Genomic DNA, 18906 nt, shown 5'->3' with positions numbered 1-18906 from the left:
ATGCGGAGAGACTGTTACAAAGAGAAGGCGCCCGAGATCGATGAAAAAATCAATTGATCATGCGTCGGTTTATGATCTTTGGACGTCGTCTCGCTGATTCGATCTTATTGCAATTTTTAAGAATTACATTGTTTTTCTTTTTTTCTTATCTTCTTCGTCATACGACTAACGGTTGTTGGATCAAAATACACTTCGTGCATGCACAGCTAATCACACGAACGGTTGAGAAACGCATAATATAGGAATAAGTCTGGGAAATAATTCAATTTATTACATATATTTTAGGTAATTTACAGAGTACGGCGTATCGTCCTATGTACATGTTAGATACATATAAACACTGCGGGGATGTTACACATCCCTTCTTGATCAACTGCCATTGTATGGATTTGTAAATGGATGACTCTTGTAAGTTATTCGAATTATTTTTAAACGGAAACACGAAATCGATTTCCTCTGTTTGACTAGGAATTCTTTGTGACAAACGAAACAGTGGGCCATGGGAATACTTACTTCATACATTATCAATTCTAAATTTCTCAACGAGCATAGCATCTCTTCAAGTGTGTACCGCAACCAATACAGTATTAATACAAATACATTTATGCTCGTGACTACCCAAATGAAATTAGAATAGGTATACCAAGGCTTTCGCAATGGAAAAAATCTGCAACTATATACATAGACAATTCTGACAAACCCTAGTTATTATGCTTTTCTAAAAATGGATTGAGTATTTCGGTCACTCTTTCAGGGTGAGTTAAATGTAAATGGTGTTTACCAGGCACTACAGTATAGGTAAAGTCTGAACTATTTGTACTCATTTTCTCAACAGTTTCAAGTACCAGCTCCTTATCCTGATAAAAGGGCGAATCTGAAGCTTTAATCAGCCTGTATGGGCAAATGATTCGTTCGGCTAGTTTTAAGATGTGGTCATGGGTGTAGCCGGAGTCAAAAGAAGTATATGTGATCAGCCTTGGATCTTTACTGAATATAAATTCGTCCCTTGCAACTTCTTTAACTCCTCGTTTCATAAGCAGCCTGCAAGCTGCCTCGTCTATAGAATAATTTGTCCCCTTTATCCATTTGTGCATAATTTCTTCGTCACTGTAAGTAGGTGGGTCCGTTTTTCTCGCTTCTATTCTAAGGATCTCTTCTGCATGCTGGGTGATTACTTTGCTATATTTGTTGACATCTATAGAGGGTGGCTTCACGAGGTCAATACCGATGCCAAAGTCGATTTCTTGAGGGAAATACGCTGCGTACAAAAACACGACCATGCTGCCCATCGAGTGACCCATGAATTTTATTTTCCTCCAATCATAAAATTTGACTATCCTTCTAACTAGCAAGACAGTGTTCATCAATGAATATGGTATCCCTGCTGGTGACCAAGATGAATATCCGTGACCGGGCATGTCTACCGCAAATACAGAAGTTCCCTTGGGTAGCAACGGGATCAACGTATCGAACGTTGCTGCGTTATCCTGCCATCCGTGAAACGCCAAAATTGGCTGCCGGTCCTTTGGCCCCCACCATTTACCTGCAGAATGATTCAAGATTTTTTTAAATCTAGTATACAAGTAAAGATAAACCATCGTAACCAGAAGTTCGTCTCTGAAACGCACAACAATTTCAATCTTTTTTGATATTAGACAAGTTTGAAACAAAATTTAACATTCAGCGTCTACCGTAGCCATACAATTGTTGTAATCCTTAATTGCACGTATGTTTTTTTTTTGGAATCTTTCACTGATGATTACGATGGTATAAAGAGAAAAGAAATGTATGAATCTGCTAATATTTTCAATGAGATCCTGCTTTTGAATTTGGATGAAAAATGCATTTATGAATGAAAATGCAAATGGGCAAAGCAAATAATTTTACACATAGGGCCATCGGAAGCACCAGGCAAAAACGTAATTGAATCAACCGTTCCAGTTCAATGTCAGCATCAGTAATCCAGTACACAGAGGCACAGTGTATATTTGTTCGAGAATGAAAGTTCGCAAAGTGAATCTGATTGCAGATCACGAGCAAGAAAAGATGTTCTATTCAAATAATGCTGACTGGTTCGTTAAATGCTATCAAATGTGGCTGACAAACGGTGTTCCAACGAGTCTGCTCGAATCACAGGTTTGAACAGCTGCGACCCTGAATGCGTGTAACGTTATTTCTAGTTATGCAGACATGACTACTCACAGCCCAAATTAATGATGTGTATATCGAAATTTTTAGGCTCCATCCATTCATTTACGGTCAAGTTTCAATATTTGTACAGAAGGCCGTTACGGTACGAATGCGTTTTCTTGAATATAATCGTGATGAGATGGGTTTTTGAGGTTAGGGCAGTGAACATCAACTGAAATGCGGATAACAGAGAGTCGGACATTGACAATATTAGAATTAATGTTGCCGCACGATAGATGATTGTAACGGTAAAAATAAAGGAATCTTTTTGTTTTTAAATTGCTCCTCTCACCAGCTATCTTGCCCCACGGTACGGGGATCTCAACTTCCGTTGCATCTTGATTTGAATTGTACGAGTTCCTGTAAAAGTTTCTTGCACCGGCTGCCACGTGTTGGATGATTTTCCTCGAATAAATTTGCGACAGCATTGCGCCTCGGTCTCATCAATCACAGGTACGCTTCTACTGTACTACGGAATGTCTATCGAATCTAATGCTCCACGTGTCGAAGTTAAAAACTAATGCCGGCGTAAATCCAGAGGGCAGTGAGAGGGCGATTGCCCCCTCTAGGCCATCCCGAGTGTTGTGTAATTCCTTTTCTTAGACTGTATGAGACAGATCGAGCCTGTTTTCTTCTCCTCTTCCCTCAGAGCTATTGGAATAATAGATGGTTAAAAATAAGAGATTTTCGATTAAATCGATTATTTCCTCCCGATTAATCGAGTATAATCGATTATTTTTTAAACCTGACTAATCGACCAACTCGATTATTTTCCCACACAATCGGCTTTTGTTTTTAGTCTCATGCATGAAGTTCACTCCTATAGGGACTTTGGTACGCATAGGTAGATATGATGGTATTCTTGAGTTCACTGACAAGCTATTTCCGAATGTCGTATAAAAAAGTAATATAATTTTATATGATTAATGTTTCGATTGTTATTTAATATATAATTACTGAAAAATAAATGAATATTTTTACCGAAAATTGAAAAATGTTTTGAATTAAATTATAGATTATCAAAAAACTTTTCCGCTATCAAGATTACATACCGAAATTTTCGAAACTTGTATTCAAATACACTTTGTTTAAAAATTAAGAAACTATTGATTGACCGAACATGTTGGATAATTTTCCTCGAATAAATTCGTGACAACATTACGCCTCCGTCTCGACAATCACAGACGCGTTTCTACTGTATTAGCGAATGCCTATTAAACCTGTAACGATCAACGTTGCGCTTAAATGCGAACGCAAGTGTGTCCCCCTCTCCCAAAGGCTCGTACATGCGTGTTAATATTTTCATTAGGCTATCCATGGGAAAAATCTGGTTTTCAAATGTCAAGGTTCATTTTTGTAAATGTTCATTGCTATAAATAGTTTTTACTAATATACAATATACAATATACAATAATTTATTGTAAATTAGCAATTGTTCGTAATCTCACAGAGGCTTATCAGACAGTTTGTGACCTTACAATTTTCGTTTTAATTCTTAATCATTTAAATAGGATTGACCAGTTTATTTAAAAAATTTTTTTACATATTCACTAGGGATTAAGCTCGCTGATTAGTTCCGGAATTGATTATAATTGGCTGAATCGTAGTGAAAAATAAGAATAGAAAAACTTGAAGCTAGAAAATATACCAGTCAGAGAGAAACCTTACCAGTCAAGTCCTCGTTGGCAATGCTGAAATCCCTAGCTAGGGTTATATGTTGTTTTCAGGTTATCAGGACCGTTTCTAAGAAGGCGAATGTTTTTGAGACCGAGAGTAGGCAGCAAGCTGTTGCGAAGGAAAACTTTCATCTACGGTACTGCGAAAAATATGCATTGAATAATCGTCCAGTAAAAGTCACATTAACGTTGGTTTATCAATGAAGTAATGCCCGTCCGCCCCGTAAATTCGGATAGTGATATGTGAGATCACAGTGAGAATGGGAAGTGTTTTCACGGTAAAAACGTTTAGCGAGAAGGAAATATTCGTGTCGCGGGTAGCGCGGGGGATCGCATAGGAATGGTATCGCCGTCCAAGGCCCAGCAGCAGCAGCAGCAGCAGCAGCAGCAGCAGCCACAAGAAAACAGGTCGAGGGAGACGGATAGACGTTCCCGTACGTTGAATAAACAAAGCATAATAAACACGTTGCGTAAATTATAATAATACATAAGTAAAGTATACGCTCGATGTAATATTCAATTCCGTGTAAACAAGCGTTCATCTCTCTCCTTTTCCCTTTGTATTATTCGATTCGGAATCTGTCTTGCTGTATATGATAAAACAATGTATACACACGGTATTTGCGTAATAAATTCATTCAATAACTATCGAATTCTTGAAACAATACATATTTATTTATATCACTGACTGCCTACGACAGTTTATACATCGTCTTTGCATTCGACGTTGGTGCTTATTCGATAAAATATCAAGTTGTAGGTTATATAAATGAAAAGATTTTGCGTTTACGTGCAACTGAAACCGGACTCGCCGGACAGCAGCATCTAGATTTCAGTATGTTTGTGAATATATCGTTCTTTTTATAGATGTTCGTATTCAAAAAGGACCCAAACCGTTGGAGAAAAATACCTTCTATTTGGATATAAAAAATCATGTCCTGTCAAATAAACTAGAAGCTAAAATAAAGGATCTTGGTGGGGTGAGTACGAGTTTTATGTTCAGCAAAGCATCCTCTGAAACCAACTATTCCGCATCTCCTGCTCATTTATTAAATGCACCGTTCATAGAATTCCGCCAGAAGCTTTCCATCTGTTTTATTATTTTAACACATTCCCAGGCAACCTCTCATTGTCAGTTCTTCCCGCCATTTCTCAACGAACGAACCATAGTTCCTTCGGCATAACTTCCGGTCGTTTGACTTGATTATATTGTGCAGCCATCGTCTGCTTACAGGATTTCAATATTTCGATACTATTTGTGTCGTAGAAAAATGGAAATCCGACCCCCGGCGATTCTCCACGAGCTAGAGTTCGAGTTTGTATACCTCCATTCAAAATTCCCTTCCGCGCTTGTTATTTCTCTATAGTTTTTACGTACGCACTGTATCGCGGCCGGTTCTCGTTTCTCGCTGCATAAGCTGTTGGCTGGTTGAGTTGTTACCAAGCTGCGCGGGGCTCCGCCCTAAATTCCGCGTCTCTAAAAGCCGGGGGGTCTTTTTACAGGATCTTGAAGGACGCTACGAGCTACAGGAAATATCGAACGATTCGTAAATTGAATTTCGAATGTTTACAGACGTTTGAAACGTGAAACAAAACAGAGTGAGAGAAGAGTATAGAAAAAAAAAACCACAACACAAGCCAACCGAAAAACGGTGTGTCTATAGGTGAAAAATATAGAACGCCGAGCGCCATCTTGAGGCTGTTTTCGGAAGTTTTAAAGTGTCGCGATCCTTTTCAAAAGTTTGATATTAAAATGTGCAAGGAAAATAATGCTACGATAGTTATCCGAACCCTGAAATTCGTTTGATATTTTTTTCGTAAACATTTACAGAGTCTAGTATGCGAATATAGGGCGCAAAGCGCCGCCTCTAGGCACTAGCGGCAAGCTGTTAACGACGATTGGCCATTTTGTGCCTGACAGGTTTGGATCCGCGATCCCGAGTCTCCGCTTTATTCCCTCGATTTTTATCGTTCGAACAAAATTACCATCGTGTTTCGCGTCGCATTTTAAACGAAACAACACTGCTGATGCGATTTGCCCTTAATTTGCGAACCGCAATTCCTTCTAACGTGATATATTCTTACTCATGAGTGTTTGTGAAAATGTTAGTGTTTCGGGGGATTGCTTGACAGCAGCAGGCCGCTAGGGCCAGTGACTCTGCCTCTTGTAAGTGTGTTACGGAGTTTATAACTCCCTTATTCTAATTTTAGACGCTTTCAAGCCTTGTCAGGGCTTCGCATTTCTTATTCAATATTTAATCACCTCGTACGCATGTACAATATCCCTTGTATTTATCGCCGGACGAGATTTTAAATTCCTTTCAACAATGGTAGAGCTCTCATTGTTGTCCAACCAGGAATGTGTTTACTTTATTTCTATTCTCTTCGCCTCTCTTCTCTTCTCCGTTTTCGCTCTTTTTCTGAATTCTCTCGTATTTACCTTCCTGTCCATTATATTGGGAATGTCCAAAATGATATATCCTTACTATACAAAAAGAATTATCTTAAATCCACATACAATTCTTCAATACTACTAACTTTACAACATCATCAAACACAACTCATTATCTTACTCCTTTATAGCAGGTGATAATTATAAACAGAGTTGCATTTTGCAATTCATTTCAATGTATGGTCATATTATTTACGTATAAGACATCAGTAATCCTGCTGACATTCAAGTTTTGGCAGTTTTTCTATTTCACTTTCTGTTTATGCTTTGTCAGCACCTGTACCTTGTTAATTATTATCAACACTACTTGAAGCAAAACAACAAATAAACGTCTCCCAAGTCAAACACATTACCAACAATCGTACATGCGTTGGTAGAATAGATCATACGGTGTCCCATGTATACATATAATTCTTTTTTATTAATTGTATTTTAAAATGTATGCCAAACCCTTTGCTATTGTTTCTAATCATTTTATCTTGTTTTGTTACAGAGAATTGAATTGTTTTTCGGACGGAGTGTCACACTTGTAGTTAGCGATCGAGTAGACAAATCGGGACAGACAAGCGGCGATAAAGTTAAATGGGGCTGGGTCAGCGGAGGGAGCGGGGGTCTCCCCTCGCTGCGGAGCGTAGAACTCCCAACACCGACACCAACTCCCCCAACTCCGTCGCCAGCTGCTGAATCTCCACTTGCTAATTCAACTAATTTACGGGGCATCGCCTCAAGACCTGTAAGTTTGTGCAGTAAGATAGCATAGTTAGACAACACTTGCTGCAGATGACATGCATTGGCATAAAAAAAAACCAGCTTATTCCGCAAGTCTTGCAGTGAAATCGTTGGAAATTATTAAGTTGGCTTTTTTTTTTAATCCTATATAGTGTATTGTCAAGTTATTTTTTAAGAACTTGACCATTACTACTCAATTGTCCCAGATCATATGATATAAACATTTATTCCAGCAATATCTCCTTTGTCATAAAGTATTTAAAAAGTACAATTATTTACTTTTGGTGCTGGAAATAATAATATAGGAAAAATTAGATACCATAAAATTGTCTGCAATAATGTATATAAAAATTTTGTTATGTCTCAACTAAACATGACGCTTAGTCTCAATCAAAGTTGCCATCGCAGGCCAGCTGACGCTGAATTTCTCATTTTATGAAGTATAAATTTGTATGCAATGAATTGTATTGAGCTTGAATTTTTCCAATAATATTATAATATTTTTTCTACAAATTATGAATACATTTTTCTTTGAGCATCGACACGGTTTTAGAAATTTTAATAAATGATGTACTTTGCACAACACTTTGATTAAGTGTATTTTCAATTAATAAATCATTATGGTCTTTAAGATTGTGGATTTTAATTCATGTCACTTAACGGACTAGAAAATTGCGTTTATCGAACTATGCCACTTAAAATATTTCAATCACTGAATTGTATCAAAACAATTTGCAGCGAGTTATCATTGCATACTTTTTTGTATTTCTAGATGTCTGATTACATATGCTATTTTATTGTATATTTACTGTTGTATTGCTCACTCTATATTACTTTAGCGCAAGGAGTGCTATTCATCTGTGACCAGTTGTACTTTATAAAACACAAAGCAATTAGATATTTTGTCTCAGTCGTGGAAACAATTATACCATTCAGAATCTGGTAACGATTATCTTGTAATAGTTTAGTCCATTATTGAAACGAAATGGTATTGAGTGAGTGAGATGATGTTAATTCTGCTTTTACACTAGTACAGGAATTTAATTCATGTTCAATAGAAATCTCGAGCGGATGCAATGTTGGAGCGTGCCTTGACGCAACCACAACAGTATTCCGTGGACCCGTTGAAGAACGCTCAGAACTGGGGAATCCCAATTTGGCCGACAAGTAAATTGCAGATCTGGTTGGACAAGATCTATGTATCTCTTAAAGGCACATGTAACTTGAAACAGATTCACCAACTTAGCGTAAACAAGGATACAAAAGTCAAGCAATTGAAGGCACCTTATATAAAGTTTGAATCCTTCCAAAGGTAATAATTTATTTCACTACATAAGGACAATCACTGGCATTACCTCTCGACTAAAATTTTTTTTTATTGCAACAACGAATAATTGTTGAAATATCAATTTGTAATCGATTCCAAATGAATCTCAGTTGGCTAAAATCTAATATACGAAAGTATGTTTTTGATATCCTTCTAATTAATATTCCATCTGTATTACAGGGACACTAAACCTATATTTTTGGAATTACCCGCTTGGCCACAGCTGAATTTCGAAGGTGAACCCGGTACTTGTCCGTTTGACACTAAACAGCGTGAGAAGAAAGAGATTACAGTAAGCAGCAAAGATATTAAGGAAAACAAAAAGGTCTCAATTCTCAATCAGCAAGATAAAGTGAGTACAAGATTAACTAAAAATTGTCTTCATTACTAAAGAAAAGTAGACTTATATTGTTTGTGAAAAGAGGAAGAACCTCTAGAGAAAAAGTATAGCTAAGCATTTCAGGCTCATAATACGAGTTATGTAATGTTATTTCATCGTGACCCTATATAAAGCAGTACTTTACTTTAAGAACAGAGCTAAAAAGGCTAGATCTTTCAGTCTGTTGATTTTCATTCTTTAATTAGAATTATGATATACCTAAAAAGTACTCGGTGTATGGAATCAAACGCTTTTTACATCTATTTCTATAAAGAAGGGATAACCAAACAGATTGTAGTGTTCTGCTAACCATTCCACTTTATTGGATATCTTATATTTTCAATTTTTAATGTTATAGGATAAGGACATGACTCGTAGGCCTCGTGGTGGGGCAACACGGACTCGGAGAACGGAACAATTAGTTGCTGGCTACTGTGAAATATGTCGGATCGACTATAGAGATTTAAAGAAGCATGTGCGCAGTGATCAGCATCTAAACTTTGTTCGAAATGACGACAATTTCTTATCTTTGGATACCTTGATTAATGCTGGAGCCAGTGTTGAAGCCTTTCTAAAATTCAACAGATCGAAAGACATTGGGTGAGTATTTCTTCTAAATATTAAATATTGACAAACCAGTCTTGTTGACGCTTGACAATGAGTTTTAAAGCGTTAAATGCGCTGAGATGCACACAAGTTTGTTGAAAGTTATTTTTATTTGAATTTGTAGAAAGCTCCTAGGTCAACTTTGCGGTATTCTGTATGAAAAACCTTACACTCACATTATTATCTTGTTCAACTTTGAATCTCAATCACAGTATTGGAGAACTGTCTTCACAATCAAGTATTGGAACAGCCATTACAAATTTCCGAAGAATACCACTGCAATAAAAAGAACTCAATTCTCAATGACAACAACGGTATATTTTGCAAACTTTAAGATGATAATGATAGCCATCATCTCTAATTGCTATGAAGGATGAAAGAAAGTTTATATTTTGTCAATTTCCACTACAGCAAGGATTGCAGCTTGTTTCCAAACGTCAGCCGCAGCCTTCGGAGCGTCGTGTTACCAGAAGAAAAGGTGGACAAGTCATCGAAGCCTGAATTGGATAGTTACAACGCTAGCAATATCGATATGGTGCAATGCAATGGTGCGCGAAGAAGTCTTGATTTAAAATTGAATCCATCCCACAATCTGAGAACTCGAGCTAAGCATGAAAGTGGACATTTGTTACGATCGAAAGGTAGCCCGTGGCATGAGGTGGATAAGAGTGATAAGTTTTATGACAAGTTTGAGGGTTTCACTATAAAAAAGCGTGCGAAAGGTACCATTTGGATCGAGGAAGATGATCCGGATGATAAATGTGTCAATGAAGATTCTTTTAAAGTAAATAAAAGTCGGGAGTATAACAAAACAGGTTCTATTGATGATGGTAATGATGTCGATAGTAAGGTGAAACAGGAGAGTCAAAATACAAATGGTGAACAAACAGACAACGAACAAAATTTAAGTTTTAAGGAAATAAAGTGCGAACTAAATCACGTCTATGAGCTGAACTGTTTGGCGGATTGTGAGGTACCCGATAGGAAGAAAAGATTCACAAACACAGAAGACAGCCGGATTCCTGAAGAAGGTGGGGTTGTTGATTCAACGAAGCTAGAAGTTCGTGTTAATGGACAAGATGCCAAGATTGAAGATAAACATTTGAAAGCTAATAAAAATATTTATTCTAAAGAGACTACAGACAGTATTCACCGGTGTTCAAAATCCTACAAGAATTCGGTAACATCTGCAAAGTGTCATAATGACATTAACAGACTCAACGGCAGCTCGAATGATACTCCGAATGTACAAAATGATGTTAAGGATTCCAAAGCTCTGAGTTTGGTGGAGAAAGATCTTAAGGAGGAAAATACAAGGATTGTTAAGCCTAGTAGAAGAGGAGGTCGATTGTCTAGAGGCCGTAATCGACTCTCTGTCGAGGAACGATTGATTGAAGATAATCGGGCGTATTATAAGGTGGAAGTTCTAGGAAATAAATTGAGATCTAGTACGATTCCAAATTCGCCAGGAGTAATACCTTTAAAGGAGGTTGCTGAAGATTTGAAGAAATATGACACTCCTTCAAGCGAAAAACCTGTTGTTGTTCGTTTTAAACGTGTCAGAAAGTCGGAACTTTCCTTGCTTAGCGACGAAGCTGAGTCTTTCATGTTTGGTGAACCAAAACGCGATGAATCTAGTGACTGCAGTGAAAGCGATCAGCAAAGTAGCACTTTGCCGAATGATACAGAAAGCGAACGTGACTTGACGTCAAATTCCTTTACTTTAAATTCTATGGTGAACTGTAGTTCTTCAGTGTGTGACGACACGATAGAAGAAGATTCCCAAGACTCGGTGTCTTTAGGACGAGCAAGAAAAAGGAGACGTACGCAGGCAGAAGCCTTCATAAAAGACAATGAAGATTACTACAAATTCCAAACACCCGGCAGCAGGTTGAGGTATCAAGCGCCAACAACAGGTGTGAAAGAATCTGGAGCAGTGCCAGATTTCGAGGAAAATAATAAATTAGATGCAGCAAATACGACAACAGCGGAAGCTACCGAACCTACTTTTTCATCTAAGCCTTCACCGGAAGTGGAGAAGCTTCAATTTTCGTTTGAAGCTGTACCAAAATCCGAGCCGTGGTATCAAACCTACCAACGTCAAGATGAGGGGGCTGAATTCTGGCATTGTTTCAGTGAAGGCGATAGCCAGAAGCCGTTCTTATTACCATATGAGATTGAGAATTTTCATGAAACATTGATGAGAGGTTTCAACAAATCTGAAAATAATCGGAGGAGGGGTCGTGGCAGAGGGGGTAGCAGTGTTAGTAGATCACCTAGGAAAAGTCCACGATGTCATGCATCGACTTTGGCCATTATGTCAACCATTATTAGGAAAAGAGAGCAATTTCAACCACCGAGTTTAAGTATTATTGAAGAAGAAACACGTTCGAACAGGTCGCGAACAAACACCCCTAAATCAGAGGCAAAATCTGATGTGAAGTCTGAAATTGATGAGGACCTTAAACAGATTGCAAAAAACATAGACGACATGCTTTGCGGAAAGCATTTCATCGGTCTTGAAGACTCGTTTGATACTGAATTGAGCACTTCAATTGAATTGAATATGGTGCACCCCCAAATACCAAAAGGTCCCCCACCAAATCTATTGGAGTTACTTGACAATTGCCAAGATGTTAATTGCTTGGAAAATTCGTCTTGTGCCAGTTCAGAATGTGGGGAAACGACAAATATTGAGTCACCTATGAAAAGGAGAAAACGTAGAAAAAATAGAACTGGTTGGCCTGGTATTAAAATGAGGAAAAAATTACAAGTTAAACAATCGATCGATGTGGATTGTGAGTTGGAAAATGTACCTGAACAGAAGACAGACAACAGGTTGTCAGAAACATTGAACGAAGACGTCGACTCGAACAGATTACGTAGCGATTCAGATCCCAGAGTAGCAGAATCTAATGGTGATTGTCGAATCCATCCCGAAGTTGTGGGTGAGAATGAAACTGCCAACGATTTGATGGATCGAATACAGGGTAGTAGAAAAAGTACAGATACTTGTGCTTCGAGCATATCTTACAGTTATTCGAAAGATGAAAACTCATTTAAGAGGCATAGGAGTAGAGAGGATGTGGGGAAATGTTTGCCAAAAAATTTCGAAAACTTTGATGATTTAACGAAAAGTGATCGAAATTCGGATAACAACGATGCAAATGTTTCAAAATCAAACAGAGACTTACCTGATAAAGATCTGGAAAGTCATGAAAATTCCCACAAGTGTACTACAGGACAAACTAACGTCTCCAAAAGACAACCTCACTCAAACTCCATGTCACGCAAAGTTCAGCGTAGAAGTACATCTACATCTGAATTTCAAGAGGCTAGCATTGAGAATGAAGTTCACGATGAGGTGTACAGAAACGATTGTCATCCTGTTGGAGAGTCGAGAAAACAGTCCAACTCCAACAATGTTTCCAAACGACATCAAAACGAAGATGTGTATCCAGTAACGTGTAATTCCGACATTGAGGAGGAAAACCGTTTTAGTAGTTCTTGTCGAAAAGATACTAATTTGGTGATAGGATCGAGAATGCCACAAATCAACAATACGTTGTCGAAAAGGCAAAGGGTGTCTAAAGATATGTCCAGCGATACGCATAGTTCTGAGACGAAACACAAAGAAGAGAGTTTGGAAATTCTAGACTCCAAAGGAACCACGTCAATTGCCGTGCTCCAAAAACAGTCAAACACAAATTCTGTACCTACGAAAAGACAACGAGAGGAAACAAGCTCTTCGGAGATCCACCATTCTGGTTTTGAGGACGAGAATTCGTGTAAAAAAGATACTAATCTGAATATCACGTCTAAAAAACAACAGAATTCCAGAAAACGTCAACGGAGACAGACGTTATCCTCTGAAGCACGAGATTCCGACATTGAATTCACATTTTCAGTATCGCAAAGAGTTAGCCCTGTTGTGTCTTCAGTGGAGTTGGAGAATCGGCGATCGAGTATAGAATTCCAACCTGTTGTTAGGATGACAAAAATCGATGATCAGGTTGATATGGACAATGGTGTTTTATCGGTAACAGTTGCGAGCAACCGAAGGTTAAGAAGTTCCGCTTCACCTAGATCTAATATTCAGCCACCAAAATGGTATAGAAATACTAGAGGAAAATTTTGTCGGTGGATAAAGGACAGTTGAAAAACTTTGATAAATTTTGCAGCTAGTATTAAATATATAAATTTCGAAAGCGCTATCGAAGTTTGAATATTTAATGCGAGCGGTGCATTGCGTGTATAAAAGAAGGTACTTGTGTATTTAGTGTAGTATTTAACACAGCTAATGAAGTAGATATTTAGTAATATTATAAGTATGTATAATTATTATTATGATTAATATTAATGTATTATTGAAATATTATTATAATGATTACCGTCGTTTTCTGGTGACTTAGCTGCCAAGAGCCGCTGTGTTGTACATTCTTTAGATGTCGTCTTGGTGTACTCTAAGAAAATCATTCGTTTTGTAGTAAGATATTTTTTATAGTTTACTACATACCCTCTAAACAACCGTATTTTTGGTTAATTTAAAAAAAAGTCTGCCATTCTCATTAAAATGCTGAGTCTTCGTTTTTAAGTTTTGATTTAACATTACAAAGGTATAATAATTGAACCATATACATACATACATTAATACATACATACCGAGATATAGTCATAATCATTTATGGATATAACTAGCGAAATATTTCTTCAGAGCACACAAGACTCCATGCATAGCTTTATAATAGTATAACCATTTTCCGTTATTCTGCATACCAATAACATTGTAATATTATATATTTTAAACTCTGATGAGAAAGTATCCCCTACAAAAAAAAATCTTGTTGATTTCAAATTTGAAAAAACGTTGTAATTCTTGCGTGAATTCCAAAAGGGTTACGATTATTAAAACTTACGAATTTTCCATACAGAAGACTGTCTTGTAATTATAACGTCCTTCAATCTCTTACATATAATTCTTTTTCGTTTTTACTCTTATATAAATCTGTTTCAAGAAGGGCTTCCATTAGTCTTTAAACTTAGTACTAGACGTAATGAACGTACGATCTTGTGATTTTTTTAAAAATAGAATTCTCTTTGGCTTAGTATCAGTCAAATTTCATCCAGTTTAACATTACTATAGTCCAGGAAACGCATATTAAACAATGCGCTCATAAAATTGCCACTTCCGTGCCATATAAATAAAGAAATTGAAATGGAACTTATTAATTTTTATTCGCATTGAAGTAAGCATTGCGCCATCACAGCACAGGCTTTCCACTGAACTTAATGTAAAAGTGATATCGCTTTTTGTTCTTTCAAAATTCTTAGAATATTTGCGATCAGATAATATTATGTAACGTCTGTGTTTTAGCAGTAAAATTAAAAAATTTGACGATATCCTATTAATGTCAAAAATCACGAAATAATCTTTTAAAGCTGAATAATCAACCCTGCCATAAAAGCTGGAAATTTGGAGAAATGTCAAGCTTACCTTTTATGGCTGCTCTGAAAACTAATCAAAGTTTCAGCTTTACCATGATTATGCTAATTTTATAGTGAATTATTGAAATTACACTTGTCGATAATGTATTATTTTTTGTAACTGTTGTTACGCTACTTCATCACTGCTTTTGAGCTAAAAATGAGACATAGTTTTTTAAAATTATTCTTGTATTTCGTAATGTTTTAGTTGTGTTTTAAATATCTCAATATCTACATGTTTAGTATTATACATATAAACACGGTAAGTAAAGCATATGAAATTAGTTTTTACTCTTTTCGATACTAAATTATTTTTTTATTTCAGGTTCTCCTACACTTTGCTTACAACGGCATTAGTTCAAATTGCACGATCACTGGTATAAGTTAGTTGGAAATTCGTGAGTAAATTGCATAAACATTTTCTTTTTCTTTTTCCATAACATCTATTATTTTACCACGTTTGTGTATAATATCATGAATTGTTATGAATTTTAAAAAAAGTCACAATTCGTGATGCGGGGCAAACCAGAAATTGAGCTATGATCTTGATGTTTAATTTACACTTGCTAAACAAATTATTATAACTCTAGTCTTCCTACTCATTGTTTTTATTGAAAATATGATCATTAAATTTGCTCAATGAGTGGTTGTTGTTAATTGCTAGTCCAGACCTTCGCGTTCTTTGAAAGCTGCTTTTAATTCGTCGCGCTTCCTTTTCCTTCTAGCTTGCTCGGTGGATTTCTTGGCTTGTATGGCCTTTCTCTGTTCCTCTATCGAGTTTTCCCCGTTTATCAAGGTATCCAACTTCATGGTTAACCGTGCCAAAGCGTTTTTCTTGTTCTCCCAAACGCTTCTAGACTGGTGAGACTTGACTACTAGTCCAGTCGGTTTGTGCTTCATTAGCACCGCGTTGTTTGTTTTATTAGTAGCCTGACCTCCCGGGCCGCTTCCTCTCACATATTGTACTTCGATGTCAGCTTCGTTTATCTTCGGGACGTTGGTGTAATCCAAATGCCGTTTTATAGACATTGAGCGAATTGTCAACCATAACTGCGACTTGTTTCTGGAAACTTGCGGCAATCCTATTTTTGTTCTACATTTTTCTAGAGTGTGATTTTTGTAAAAGTTTGTGCCTGAGACTGATAATTTTAAATTACTATTAGCTAAACTCTGCAAGATTTGCAAATATCTCATAGCTTTCAGAAATATGCTTCTGCAAAAGAATTCAATTGGGTTTAAATCACTCTCTTGTCCTTCAGCAACTGAAATCCTTTCTGTAACGAAAAAGACGAACTGTAATATTGAACGTACATACGTTATGTAAGTTTACAATGTTAAAACCATGCCCAACAGTTACCTGAAGTTGAAATTCGATATCTTTTACATCCGACAAATCTTTGCTTCTTCGAAAATTGCCTTTTATTTTATTTTTGAACAATTCCTGATCGGTGTATCGCAGGTTTTGTCCGTACCTGAGCAAGTCTTTATACAATCGCAGAACTTTTGTTCTCATTCTAACGATTTTGTTCAAACGTTCTCCTTTAACTTATTGTGAACCACAAGTCGTTTCAAATTATTGCTTGCCGTAATTTAACCTCTGCTACATGGGATATCTTTCATAAAACTTCATCGTGTGAGGTTAGTTTGGATAAAGTTAAGTTAGGAACATTTCATGAAACTGTTGAACCTCTTTTGAATTAGCAGCGCCCGCTAGCGTCAGACTAATTTAAAAACTGATTAACATGTTCCTTCTAGTGACCCGTTAGGTAGTATGTGGTTAACATATCTTGTAATTCGTGGCAGTTTTTGCAGCGATAAATACTATATCAAATAAATGGGTCCTAAGTTGCCGACAAACAATATATGCCTTCCATGTCAAATTATAGATCACACTTATCGACAGTTTCCGTCCTTATCAACTTTCATATCGGCAATGCAGAATCCTGTATATTTACACCGCTGTATAGAATCGACGTTTTTTTGAATGTACATTCTTATCAATGCTTAAATGCTTTGAAATTAAACAAGTTTTTTTTACCCATACCGCATGATCAATTTGTGAAAAGATTCATATTATACTCTTCTGTTCTCTGCAACGCGGAGATAATGCAAATTTAAAGAACCGCAAGCATGTTCTGACGAAATACTACACATTTGCGCAGGAATTTCTTCTTGTTCTCCAGGATACAGGAGCGAGGAGGAAACAATAGTAACCTGATTCCGTAGCCTGGTTGTGTGCAGTTAAGCGGTGCACTTAAGTAAAGTGAAATCTTACCAAGGCTGCAGCAAGTCGCCTCGAACACCGTCGCAGCTGACTAATGAGGAAGAATCATTTCCCTTCATTTCATTTTCAACAAGTGCAAACCGCGCTGTGAAGCCTACGTGTTATCGTTATACCAGATTAATCTGGTATCTGCGCTGTTCCACACCTCATCAATTTTAATTTCAACAACTCTCAGTAAGGTTTATTTTTATCATCCTCGTCAATTCTTCTCTCCTCTTGCTCGCGTTTTTATTTCCGGTAGAACTGCAAAAATTCGGGAAAAATTTACGTCTAAATTAATTAAAGCACTACAGATTTTTCTTTCCTACCGCGTTTTAGGCAATAAAAATAAACTATTCGCGTGCCTGAGATATCGCCATTATTCACCATGCAGGATTTTTTATAGACTTAGACACACCTGTTCTATTTGAACGCGTCATCTTGCACTGTTTACACTAAACACTAAGGAACTACGATAAATCAGACTGTTGTGCATAATTATATCGTATATACACATCACATTACCAACCGATTGCTGCAGATGAATATTTCGTTAGCTTCCGGAAACGCCTTAAGTATAATAAATACTTGTTACAGAGAAATCGAGGAATAGTCCTTGAATGCGTTCCGCCATATTTATAGACTAGTGCACCGTTAGGAGACCTTCGCTACCGTACAAATCTACGAAATAATTCGGCATTCCTGCCAAGTGATTGTAATTTATACACAGCTGCAGGGTTGCCCTGAATTCTCTAACGAAGTTCAGGGTTTAGTTCGAAACTGTTTGAACTGCCGTAACAACGAAACCTGATGTAACACCTGAACAGAATTCATAATCCATTTTGTGATTTAAAAGTTAACAATCCAACGAACCAGGTCAAAAAACTCTATTTTGGGCTTTTTGATATTACTGATTACGAATCTGAAATCAGATGTAAAAATTCAAGATGGTGGATCTATTATGGTGGATGACAATTTCAAATTTGATCGAATCCGGTAAAACAAAAAAAACTCTATGCAGGGGTTTTCACGGTCGTTGATTGGATTCGACATAGTGTATTTTCAAAATCTGATTTCAGATCTGTAATCATCGACCCCAAAAACTCCTGGGCAGAGTTTTTTCTCCGGATTCGATCGAATTTGAAATTTTCGTTCGCCATATTGGATCCGCCATCTTGAATTTTTCAATCAATTTGTTTCTAATAATAATTATATATTGTATCGCAATAATTACTCTCGAGTATTGAAAACCTAATAGTATACTGTCAGAAATAACACAAAACCGCAAAGAAATATGTATGTCGAAAATTTCTTCAAGTATACAAAATATGGATGTAAAATAGGTCGTAAGAATACTTACCACTATGACTCAAAGGGTTAATCCAACGACGCTGATGACGTCTGTCCGCGGAGTTCCGGAAAGAATGCAAGTATTCGACGAGATTAACCCATCCCGGTAGATAAAGAATCCTGCACAATAACCTGTTTCGTGCCAAGGATGACCAAGAAGTGCGTGTTGTCTCTGCCTTTCTACAACACGGTTGCATTCCCACTTCGTGAATGACGTCGACGCTCCTGCGCAACAAGAAGAATGACGTTATGTTGTGGCGTCTGGAGTACTGGCCCTGTGGAACATGAACCAAGAAACATCGCATCATGGGTACGAGAAAACGAGGAACGTTTTTAATGTGTGACTGTACGAGAAGCTACGTATAATCGGACGAAGAAAGAGATGGCCATGCGCGATGTTTACGTACGGAGAAATTTTTCGAGAGGGCTTTTTTTTTTTAAAAAAGCTGT

The 18906-nt window shown here is 37.1% G+C and overlaps 4 protein-coding genes across 5 annotated transcripts; 1 reads left to right on the top strand and 3 right to left on the bottom strand.

The window, feature by feature from the left end:
• Positions 1-249: 249 nt before the first annotated feature.
• On the bottom strand, positions 250-3402 carry LOC124211990 (probable serine hydrolase). The gene is made up of 3 exons (XM_046611635.2): positions 3243-3402; positions 2483-2841; positions 250-1543 (listed from the first exon to the last, which is right to left on the bottom strand). Exons 2-3 carry the CDS (start codon positions 2616-2618, stop codon positions 702-704), a joined length of 978 nt encoding a protein of 325 aa, XP_046467591.1. The 5' UTR covers positions 2619-2841; positions 3243-3402; the 3' UTR covers positions 250-701.
• Positions 3403-3952: 550 nt separating this feature from the next.
• On the top strand, positions 3953-15954 carry LOC124211970 (protein chiffon). 2 transcript variants are annotated; one of them, XM_046611575.2, is made up of 7 exons: positions 3953-4300; positions 4734-4846; positions 6812-7051; positions 8106-8359; positions 8555-8726; positions 9112-9353; positions 9771-15954. In XM_046611575.2, exons 1-7 carry the CDS (start codon positions 4207-4209, stop codon positions 13516-13518), a joined length of 4863 nt encoding a protein of 1620 aa, XP_046467531.1. In that variant the 5' UTR covers positions 3953-4206; the 3' UTR covers positions 13519-15954. The 2 variants fall into 2 exon arrangements, with proteins under 2 accessions (XP_046467531.1, XP_046467532.1); XM_046611576.2 differs by lacking the exons at positions 3953-4300; positions 4734-4846 and adding an exon at positions 5305-6033.
• LOC124211993 (mitochondrial translation release factor in rescue) lies at positions 15504-15872 on the bottom strand. The gene has a single exon (XM_069133814.1). It carries the CDS (start codon positions 15870-15872, stop codon positions 15504-15506), a length of 369 nt encoding a protein of 122 aa, XP_068989915.1.
• A 26-nt stretch (positions 15955-15980) lies between the features above and the next one.
• On the bottom strand, positions 15981-17105 carry LOC138190340 (mitochondrial ribosome and complex I assembly factor AltMIEF1-like). The gene is made up of 2 exons (XM_069133595.1): positions 16201-17105; positions 15981-16117 (listed from the first exon to the last, which is right to left on the bottom strand). Exons 1-2 carry the CDS (start codon positions 16354-16356, stop codon positions 16079-16081), a joined length of 195 nt encoding a protein of 64 aa, XP_068989696.1. The 5' UTR covers positions 16357-17105; the 3' UTR covers positions 15981-16078.
• Positions 17106-18906: the final 1801 nt, after the last annotated feature.

This window comes from Neodiprion pinetum, chromosome 2 (genome assembly GCF_021155775.2).
Source record: "Neodiprion pinetum isolate iyNeoPine1 chromosome 2, iyNeoPine1.2, whole genome shotgun sequence".
Classification (NCBI taxonomy): Eukaryota; Metazoa; Arthropoda; class Insecta; order Hymenoptera; family Diprionidae; genus Neodiprion; species Neodiprion pinetum.
This window is presented reverse-complemented; position numbering and strand designations above follow the sequence as displayed.

What these genes read in the sequence shown, in the direction of transcription:
- LOC124211990 (XM_046611635.2), bottom strand. Translation starts at nt 2,618, where the DNA reads ATGCTGTCGCAAATTTATTCGAGGAAAATCATCCAACACGTGGCAGCC. An exon ending in ACCGTGGGGCAAGATAGCTG is followed by an intron (nt 1,544 to 2,482) that starts GTGAGAGGAGCA and finishes ATCATTCTGCAG; the next exon opens with GTAAATGGTGGGGGCCAAAG.
- LOC124211970 (XM_046611575.2), top strand. Translation starts at nt 4,207, where the DNA reads ATGGTATCGCCGTCCAAGGCCCAGCAGCAGCAGCAGCAGCAGCAGCAG. An exon ending in GGGGCATCGCCTCAAGACCT is followed by an intron (nt 7,052 to 8,105) that starts GTAAGTTTGTGC and finishes CATGTTCAATAG; the next exon opens with AAATCTCGAGCGGATGCAAT. An exon ending in TTCTCAATCAGCAAGATAAA is followed by an intron (nt 8,727 to 9,111) that starts GTGAGTACAAGA and finishes TTAATGTTATAG; the next exon opens with GATAAGGACATGACTCGTAG.
- LOC124211993 (XM_069133814.1), bottom strand. Translation starts at nt 15,872, where the DNA reads ATGTCTATAAAACGGCATTTGGATTACACCAACGTCCCGAAGATAAAC.
- LOC138190340 (XM_069133595.1), bottom strand. Translation starts at nt 16,356, where the DNA reads ATGAGAACAAAAGTTCTGCGATTGTATAAAGACTTGCTCAGGTACGGA. An exon ending in ATATCGAATTTCAACTTCAG is followed by an intron (nt 16,118 to 16,200) that starts GTAACTGTTGGG and finishes TTTTCGTTACAG; the next exon opens with AAAGGATTTCAGTTGCTGAA.